General features: G+C 44.7%; 1 protein-coding gene across 1 annotated transcript; it reads left to right on the forward strand.

Moving 5' to 3' along the window:
* Window positions 1-4,072: 4,072 nt before the first annotated feature.
* LOC124681715 (probable plastid-lipid-associated protein 14, chloroplastic) lies at window positions 4,073-9,103 on the forward strand (the record flags this gene model as incomplete). The annotated part of the gene is given in 11 exon segments (XM_047216550.1): window positions 4,073-4,144; window positions 4,231-4,353; window positions 4,572-4,754; window positions 4,837-4,923; window positions 6,133-6,239; window positions 6,333-6,420; window positions 7,141-7,221; window positions 7,311-7,387; window positions 7,506-7,641; window positions 7,834-7,896; window positions 8,266-9,103. Coding segments are annotated over 11 exon segments (1,638 nt in total), but the record flags the coding sequence as incomplete, so codon positions are not given.
* Window positions 9,104-10,234: the final 1,131 nt, after the last annotated feature.

A 10,234-nucleotide genomic window follows, 5' to 3' on the forward strand; every position in this document is an offset into this window, starting at 1 on the left:
AGGGCGGCTAGATGTATAAGGGTTGCACTACGACGGCATATGATACGAAGAACAATGCTAACCCTAACACATCTAAGATAACTACGTTGCTCGCCATCAAAAAGGCTTCAAGCACGAGCAACGCATGAACAACGTGGGCAGGCTTGGCTGCCTAGATCGCAAGATGCGATCTAGGCAGCATGGTGCTTACCGGAGAAACCCTCGAGACGAAGGAGTTGGCGATGCGCCGAGATTTGTTTGTGTTGAACGTTGGTTGTTGTTTATTCCATAAACCCTAGATACATATTTATAGTCCAAGAGACTTTCTAACTCAGGCGTGCACCTAACCGTGCACGGGTAAAACTCCAACTCCTAACCGACACGTAATCTAATATGTTACATGATACAAGGGCAAATTAGCCCAAACGTTGCACAAGGCCGATTCACGTATTTCTTCCATGTATATATCTTCAAGTCCATCTTGATCGCGGCCCACCTCTGACTCGGTCAAATTCTGGTGATAACACCAACCTGCTACATGCGATCGGGAATGGAGCTGCAAAGAAAAGGTTGACGTGTTGCGAGCGATGGGCGACAGCAACGGAGCTACAAAGGAAGAGGGGAGGTGTTGCGAATGGTTGGCGGTGCAACTACAAAGGAATGGCTATGCTCCTGCAAATGTCACGTATGAGTTCCTGCGACGATCTTCGTCAACAGCGGGGCTGCGAGAGGTCATTGTTGATGCTGCAACTATGTTCCAACAATATAATTTTTTGCTATTATAGTTATGCTGTTTTGCTACTTTAGTTTGTGCTACGAGGTATCCGGTGAGGTGTTAGACGAGCTCTCAAGAAGGTCAGTTATGCTACAATATCACATCTCCAACAAGGTCTCTAGCGAGGTCCATTTCCAACAATTTTTTTCTTTTTTTGTTTTTAGGCGAACCATTTTTACATCAATGAAGCAAAACCAGTATTTTTTCGGCCTGAATCCAAGGCCGACATCCTGCTAGCCTCATCCGGCCCTCGCCGTCACATAATCCCAGCACTGCAACCCTTGTACACCGCTTCCTACCACATCTGCGCTCCGCCGCCCTCATGCCACCGCTAGCCACTACATCGTGGACGCGCTCTGGTTTGGCGCATGATGGCTTCGAATCACCCCAAAGCTGTGGCCACTCCGTCCTCTTGCCAGTTGCCATAGTGTTGCGGCCGCTTGGAGGCGTGAATGACCTCTAGGCAAGAGGACGGTGGGCGGAGGTGCGGGGAGTGGTGGGCGGCAGGGGACTTGAAAACTTTGGACCGCACTGCTGCATGCGGTCAGAGCGAAGCTACAAAGGTTGCGGGGCAAAGATGCCCCGCGATTTTCAGCACTACTCTTGATTTCGAGTCTATGATTTACGTACGTGCATCTAAGATATCGTTCCTTGGTCCTTGCAATAGTTTTTCAGCTATTAATTTCTCGCTTCTAGTAAAAGGGAGTAGTATAACTCTGGCCCTTTGTTTCCCTTCAAATAAGCCCCGATTAATAGAAAGAAAATTATTGCATTGTTCTATTTTTTTCCTTAGGAGATACATGGGTTAATAACAAGGAAACAGAATTAGGTCCTAATTTTTTCTTCGTGCATTGACATAGAAAGAATTGATACGCAATAAATACATTTCTATTTCTTCTAAGCGGCATGGAAACATTTTTTCATGATGACGTGCGAGGAACGAAATTTGATGGGAGTTTTTGAGAGTGATCAACTGTTAGGATTGCTCCAATATTTGATGTTAAAGTGTACACCATCCCCAACTGCAATATAAGAGCATCTCCAGCCGTCTCCCCGGGAAGGCCCACAGGACGCCTTTTTTTTTATCCGGATGGACGAAAACGGCCCAGTCGCGCCCCCGCCGTCTCCTCGTTTTCCTCCGGATTAGGCCTTTCATCCGTCCGGCGAACCCAGGCTATCCCCGGGTCCCCGGGGAGCGCTCGGGGACTCCGGACGAGAGAAAATCACGGGAACCGTCTGGTGGCCCCGACCTGTCGGTGACACAGGCCTGGTTTCTACGGCAATACCCTCGTCTTCCCGATATACGACACGCGTGCATTTGGGGGGAAATTCTACGGGAATACCCTCGTCGAATGAAAGCTTTGAACAAACTAAGTAGTGCAACATAGATAAATTGCATATAAACCTTCGAATAAACATAAAAATTACATACAAAAACTTTAAAACAAACTTAAGCTACTTCTTCTTCTTCCTAGATGGCCTCGCCTCATCGGCCTGGCGGCGACGCTTCCGGCTCGACACCTCCTCCGAAGAGCCGGTGTCCTTCGACGTGGCGGAGGAAGTTGAGTCCTCCTCGTCGCTCGCTGGCTGCGCCTTCGCCTTCGCCTTCGCCCGGGCCGCCGCGTCCTCAGCCTCTTCCTCCTCCTCCTCCTCCTGAGCCTCTTCCTCGGCCTGCTCCTCGGCCTCTTCATCCTCCTCTTCGTCGTCATCCCATTCCTCCTCGCTGGACGGCGGCGACGAATCGTCGCTGCTGGACGATGCAGCTCGGTCCCACCAATGGCGCCATCCATGCGATTTCCTCTCGCTGTCGGTGTCCGATGGCCAAGAGAGATCGCTCATGGTGATAGAGGATGGTGAGGAGAGAAGAGATGAATGGCGTCGGCCGTCGGAAACCGTATATATAGGTCTACCGACGAAGAGAGCGGCGGTTGCTCTTCCGCGAAGTTCGTGCTCCATTATGGGGGCGGTTCTCGCGTCGAGGCCACTTAGCCCGTTCCCGACGAGGCGTTTGGGCTCCTCAGACCACTTCGCAGACCATTACGGCGGTTCAATGCGTCGAGGCCACTCCGACGGTTCCCCTTCCCGGCGACTGCACCGTCGCTATGCACGCGGTGGGTGAGCGTTAGCATGCGACCATGGGCTCGTCGATGGGAAAATGGGCCTTCCCAGGCCAAAAAATACATCCATCAGACGCTAAATAGTACCGGATTTCGGCCTGGGGAGCCCAGCGGCTGGAAATGCTCTAATAGTAAAGATTTTGGAAAAGTATTCGCGGACGGAGGGAGTACTGAATAGTACTTCAGTACTCCCTCCGTTTCAAGGAATAAGGCACACGTGTATTTCAAGACGAACTTTGACCATAAAAGTTGAGCAACAAAATCTTGATTATATTATATGTATGTAGTATCGTTGGATTCGTATTGAAAAACATTTTTTAATAAATTAATTTCATACAAATAATCTTTATCTATTTAAAGTAATTTTTAGTCAAACAAAAATCTCGTAAAACGAGGGGGAGTTAGTAGACACGAACCGGATGTCTCAGTCTCCCTGGGCAAGTGGCAGAAACAGACAACGCCGGCCGGCGCACGGCCGAGCTGGTGCACCGCGGCCCAAAAAGATCGCACGCCCGGCGCTCCCGCACGGTCGCTGGCGCGGCGCGGGCTGAGGCGAGCGCGCGCCGAGCTCATGGCTCTACGTCTCCGCCGCTTCCCCGCACGCAACCGCCTCGCGCCTCCTCCTCTTCTTAACTCTTTAACCCGCCCGCGCCTCTCTCCGTCACTCCTCTCTCCGCCGCAACGACTTCCCCACTCCAACTGAATCACCGGCAGCTCCCACGCCTATGCCTCTCGCGGCCGCCGCCGCCGCCGCGTGCCCCACCCCGATTGGCCTGGGGCCCCGCCCGTCATGCCGCGCCCCCGCGCAGCCGCGCCGCCGCCGCCGGTTCCGGCTGGAGGCGAGCTCGTCGGCGTCCGCGCCGGCGCCCGCGCCTGCGAAAGCGAACGAGGGGGGGCCGTGCCCAGTGGTCAGGTTCGACATGGCCGACTTCACCATCGCCGACCGCGTCAGCGTCGGGCTCCACGGACGGGTTAGTTAAGTTAGTGTTTACCGGAAGAGAACCCCAGTGATTCGCTCTCCGTCACCGTCAGGCTAATTTTGTCGTGCTTCTCCCCTGCCGCAGTCGGATGAGACGATCTTCGAGGCCACCGTGCGCGATCCGAGCAGGTCAGCGGCGTGGAACACACTGGATAGTACGAATTAGTTGGACCGATAATCACTTGCCTTTTCCCCCTCTGTTTTTTTGCATTCAGTGAGCTGTACGGGTCGACGGTGGTGTTGCGGCAGCTCACTAGCTCGCAGGCGAAGCGCAGGGGCCGGCGAGCGCTAGAGGTGATTCTTTTGTCTGTTGCTTACTTAGTACGTTGTAACGCGTGTAGAATGTTCTGAGCTCGATCGAGTGGGCTGTGTTATCGCAGGTGCTCAAGAAGCTGGCGCGTCGCCAGATGATGTACCACTCTTACGCGATGCAGGTCCATGGCTACGTCACTCCAAGCAAGGCCATGGAGGAGGTTGATGCTCCACTCGTCTTGGTGCACGGGGTTAGAGCCTTTGCTTTACTTCATCGACCTTATCTTGTCTTCTTAAGACATGTTCTGGGCCTAGTTGCATTAGAATTGTCAGTTATTTTCATACCAGCTACCAGGGCCTGCCTGGGTTTACCGTTTAGGGTGTTTCTAGATGCAGCTTGTTCTTGCTAGATTGAGCGGTGCGCTGGTATGGTATACTCATTATGTCGGCTCAAATTATTTTAATGCAGTACCATGGAAGTTACTCCTTGCGTCACTGGTTGCAACTCTCAGACTGGCTTCCAACCTTAGAGGCAACATTAGCATTGGATGAAGAACAAGTAAGGAGGGTAGGAGATGATTCAATTGGTGGACCTGCTGTAACTCGGCAGCTACGTTTAATCAGGATATTGATGAGAGACCTTCTCATTGGTGTAAGCTTCAAATATTATAGATTTGTGTATGTACTCATTCACTGTTCTATCTGGATTGAAAATACATATTTATTCTATGCAGGTAAATTACCTGCATAGCCATGGAATGGCACATACTGAGCTTAGACTGGAGAATGTTCATGTAAGCCCAGTAGACAAGCATGTCAAAGTAAGCATCATTTCCTTTTATTCTCTCCTTGCAATCATGCTTAGATTACGGAGGACACTGATTAATCAATGCCATTTGGCCCATTTCATGTAATACAGCCCAACTTTACTGATTTGTTGAGATAAGCGAAACTTTACTACTCTATAACATTCCAATTCTGAATTATGTTATTCCCTTTCCGTATGAAAAACCATTATGTTATCCTAAGCTGTATATCTGAATCATGCATATGAAAGCAATCTCTTAAACGCTACTGCACATATTTCTCTTTACTCTTTATGTAGTCTTAACTACTGATAAGTACAGAACAAGAATGTTGCGTCTGAAGAATAAATGCTAATGCACAGATTTTTCTCTTTACTACATTCTGAACAAGTAAGGTGAATATCTATGCAAGCTAAGGATGTTGCTTCTGAAGAATATCCTACTAGGCAAATCCAATGTTTAATTAGAAAAGTAAATGATGGACATGGTTATTGGAAAGGAGGTGAATAAGACATTCTGCCTCCACTCCCAACTGCAATATCAGTGTTGTTGTAACGTCACACTTAGGATCTTTGTATGTCAGCAGTCTTGTGTGCTTATCATGATGAATTTCCTCAGTTTTACAGTCATTTGTGTTGTTAGACTTACTTTCACACTATCAGTGAGCAAATAGTCAACTTAGAAAAAGATATTTCAGTTCATCATCATACAAGAAAATATTACTATGGCTTGGTTTATGGAAAATTGAGAAAATATATTACTTCTTTCATCAAGCAATCTATTTATTAGTTAACTTTTGAATCTGAAATGTTAGTGTAACATTTGCATTATTGCTATGAACAATTAGCTGCTGTCTCTTAAATGTATTTTGGGTGAGGTGTGCCTCCTTGTGTATATTGCTGAGTATGACATTCGAACAGCCTTCTTTAAGAATGCCGGTGTCCAGATGTGCACTTGTATCACTTGCCATATGCGTACTTGTCGTGTTAAGCCTGGAAATATTTGAATCTATAACCTGATCACAGGTTTCACTTATGAAATGGAATCGGGGAGTGATCCCCCTATTAATCTAAAATGTATATTTGAATTGAACCAAACCATGAAGGTAACATTTGAGTAAACCCTGTGAAGTTTGCGCGTTCTTTTTGTCCCAAAGTTCTGTAGCTGTCATTCCATCTAAAGTTATCATGGTTACCAATATCGTGTTTTCTTCATCTTTTTTAGGTTGGTATTCTTGGGAATGCTGTTGATTTTCATGACAGTGATCCTAGCAACAGTACAGTGGCAAGTAACAATGAAAGAAGAAAAATGATGATAGCATTTGACATGAGGTAGGTTTGGTAGCTTCTGTTTGCAGTTAACAGTAGGAGTAGTTAACTGCATGCACACTATTAATTGAAATATTAATCTATTTTTTTCCCTAGATGCGTTGGCTTCATCATGGCAAAGATGGTTCTCAGAGAGCTCATGGATTCATCAACATTTCTAAAATTCAAGTCCTTCTTGAATAAGGTATTTTTTGTGTGCATTCCCCTTGACTTATTCCTTTGTGCGGCTTGTCATTCCATGATTCCATCCTTGTTCTCGCAATGGCATTGTATGCCTATTACAGTATAATCGCTTTGCATCTAAGCCCTGAATGTTGAGAATATTTTTGGTAAAATCTGCCTGGAAATAAGTATTTTTTTTAGAAATACCATCCTAAGCTAATAATAACTCTTTCTGTCCATAAAAGGATGTCTCAACTTTGTCTAAATTTTCGTGTATGTACACTCTAAAACACGTCTAGATACGCTGTATCTAGACAAAGTTGAGACATCCTTTTATGGATAGAGAAAGTAAGATATATCTGATGAATACACATTGACTGCACATAATTTCTGTTAAGAAGAAAGGCTGCAACAACCACATAATTACAGTCATAAGAGGGACAATGATCCATAAATCTTCTACCAAATATACAAACTTAGCAGCTACTGCCTGATCCCCTTCTGGCGGTTGGGCATGCCAACATGCTCTTCATAATGTTTCAGTAATATTGGGGATTTTAGAGCTTTGCTTTATTGTAAGATCATAGATGTCCTTTTGACTTGCAATGTTACAGCCGTTTAGGTCTGTTTGAGATTTAACACCACATATTCATGCAGGTGACTTCAACTTTTTAAGTTTTTTTAAATGTTTATAGTGGAACTAAGAAAACTATGACTCCATGATCAGTAACCTATATTGCAGGGAAATGATCCATCATGTCTGCGTGAGTTCCTTGTACCAATTCTAACCCAAAATTCCCCATCTGGGAATATTGGCCTGCAGGTAAGGATTTATATCTACAGTATATTACCGCGACATATTATTTCTTGAAGCTATCTGATGTTATCGTGATTTTCTGTTGTTGTTCTTAGATGCTAGATAGGAACTGGGGTGCTGGTTGGAATCTTTTGGCCTTACTACTAGCAACAAAATCTGACAAAAGGATAAGGTAAGATTAATCCTACTGTTAGTAATCCTACAAGCTAAATTTGCAAATTTGGAACAGGTTTGATACTGGCATTAGATAATTCGAAATTCTTACTTTCTTATATTAACTTAATCTGCAGTTGCATCGATGCACTCCGACACCCGTTCCTTTGTGGACCTAAATGGCGTATAAGTCCAACTGTGAATGTTGTCCGTTGGGGCTTGGGATCTACTGCTGTCCGCCTGGCTGAAGATTACATTTATGGACATCATCAGGTATTATTTTTCTGACAAACTGTATGACTCAAGCTGAATCTCCAGCCAAAATGTTCACAAGAGGCTTGAGCTTCGATCCAAAGTGAACCTGACACTTACACACTTACAGTGGAAGCTATCATTCGTAACTTATATGAAGAACTGTGACGGAAGCCCAGTTAACTTATAAAGCTTCATTTACCATGTTTACAGCGTAGACGGTTAGCATATTTCATTGAGTTGATGGAGGTGCTGAACCCTAATCCAAGAACAGAGGTAACTGTTGTGTTCCTGCTCCAAGTTCTGATAAATGTTAATTATAAATACCGTGTGAGGTGAACTTTGTTCTGAACTAATTGACTGCCTGAGCTTAGTTTTTTTTTAGATAAGCCGTTATAGTTTCTTGATCACAATGATTGTAGGGTTTACATGTGATGAGTTCACTTGATCTATTTGTTATATTCTGCCGTGTGTCCATAGTAAATTCAAGAGAGATCATTTTAATTCCCTATTTTATTTTGCAGGATAGATGGTTCTTGTTATCAATGTATTTCCATTTTATTTTTGTCTCTTTTTTCAATTCATGTGTTCTCTTCTTGACATGATTACTTATATGTATTTCTTTTTTTGCTTTTGTTTACTTAGAATTGGCTTTCTCTCCTACCTGGTCGTTGGTGCCTCTTATACTGTACTGGAAGGCACATCGGTCTAACACTTCGCCAGGCTACCCCCAGAGTCCTGATCACTGATGCGTTCCTCACATTTGCTGAAACTCCAGAGTCTGTTGATCCTGTTTTATCCCTGACATCAGAAATTGGTTTCAAAATTATGCCAGAATCTGACTGGCCTCATGACAAATCTGGCACCGAAGGAATTTTGTCGCTTACCACATCAGCAAGGATAACTCATGGGAGCATTTATACCAATGCAGATGATATTGAAGGGAGGAGGATTACATCTTCTAGCTATCTTCGTGGTAAATGGGGAAAAGCTTCAAATATCAAGCAGCTGCCAGCTAGCCTCCCTGCAGCAAGTATTAATGTCGACGATGACGAAGTCGACGTGTCAATGAGTTGCGGGTCCACTTTGAATGTCAATTCTGCACGGAAAGTGCTGCAAGAGGTCCGTACTCAGACCCCGCCAGAAATGTTCGACTTGTCAAAGATTGTTTGCGGTACCTACATTGATTCAAGGTTGATGATTCTTCGGGGTGTCAATGGGTCGGCTTTACTTTTAATTAGATCAAATCGCATGTCTGACTCCTGACTCTTGAAGAGAACATTGTAATCCATTTTTCCTGTACATTCTTGTATCTCTAGGTCACTAGGTGTACGTTATTCATTTGTAACAAGTGTACATAATAGGGTGTGTAGGCCTAAGTTAAAAGAAAGTGCATGGGAAATCAGACTGTCACATTGTTTCTTGGAACAAGCAGAAATATAGCTCCATCCTGTTTAAAAGAAATAGAGGGGTTTTTAAGTGAGCTTGGGAAAGTACTGACCGGTAAGTCTTTTTACTTTTTACGCTTTTCACTTGGTTAGCATAGTGGATCTATAACCCAACCACCTAGATTCAAGTCCATAGGAACATATATTTGGATTCTTAATATAATATTTTTAAAAATCGATGTAGGGGCTTCGCCACCGCATTCTTTAAAAAAAAAGGATAACCACTGAGATATTATTAATCCAAGATGAAAAGTGAATAAGGAATAAACACTGTACAGTTAAATGGCAAGTTTAAATAGTCCACATTAGTACTTTTTATTTCATGTGTAATTAACATATTATCATCTATCTATATAAAGGTTACACCCTTTTGCTGAAATCAAAAATTTCTGGGCACTGTTCACCTCCTCTCAATTTACTGTAGATGGCACCCGACTACTGTAGACCCGTATCGTTCCTCCTTTTTTCCCTTCTTTTTTATCGTCTAAACCGTTTGCTACCGGTGTAATCTCGGTTACTATTTATATTATTTCTAGTTAATTGAAAGTCATGACTTTCTCTTCCTCCGGTGGGTGGCGATCATGACGAGTAGTCAGGGAATCAACACACGAGTGGCTTGGTTGTAATTCTCTTTTTCGTAAAGGATGTTATCGCCCTTTTTAGCAGAAATGCGCAGTTTATGAACACCTTTACATTTTTTGCTTATCTAATGTATGTCAGACATTTAAAATAGATTATTGAGAAAATATGGAGCCGGATGAATCTCAGTTGACGAAATCCACGTCTTAGTTCCAATAATAATGCCATTCCCTTGACACACAACTACTACCTGATACTTGACGTGATAGAGATACCTAATGAATGCTACCATCCAAGCGATCTATTTATAGGCTAAATTTAAGTTGAAAATGTCTTTGCGCGGATGCACATGGACCGAGCGTGTGCCCTCCTGCTTCCATTCTAGGCTGCATAGTAATGTCTGCGCACTCGCTGGCCTTCCACACCGCCGTCAATGCTGCTTGGAGTCTAGGGTAGACAATGATGGCGGCCGCATCCTTCTTAAGGCAAGCGCCCACGTCCGCCAGGACACACACCTCTCGCCATTGCCACATCGAGCCTTTCATGTCCCCAGTCCACCGGAAATTCCCCTCAATAAGGCCATGGAC

This window comes from Lolium rigidum, unplaced genomic scaffold (genome assembly GCF_022539505.1).
Source record: "Lolium rigidum isolate FL_2022 unplaced genomic scaffold, APGP_CSIRO_Lrig_0.1 contig_53048_1, whole genome shotgun sequence".
NCBI lineage: Eukaryota > Viridiplantae > Streptophyta > Magnoliopsida > Poales > Poaceae > Lolium > Lolium rigidum.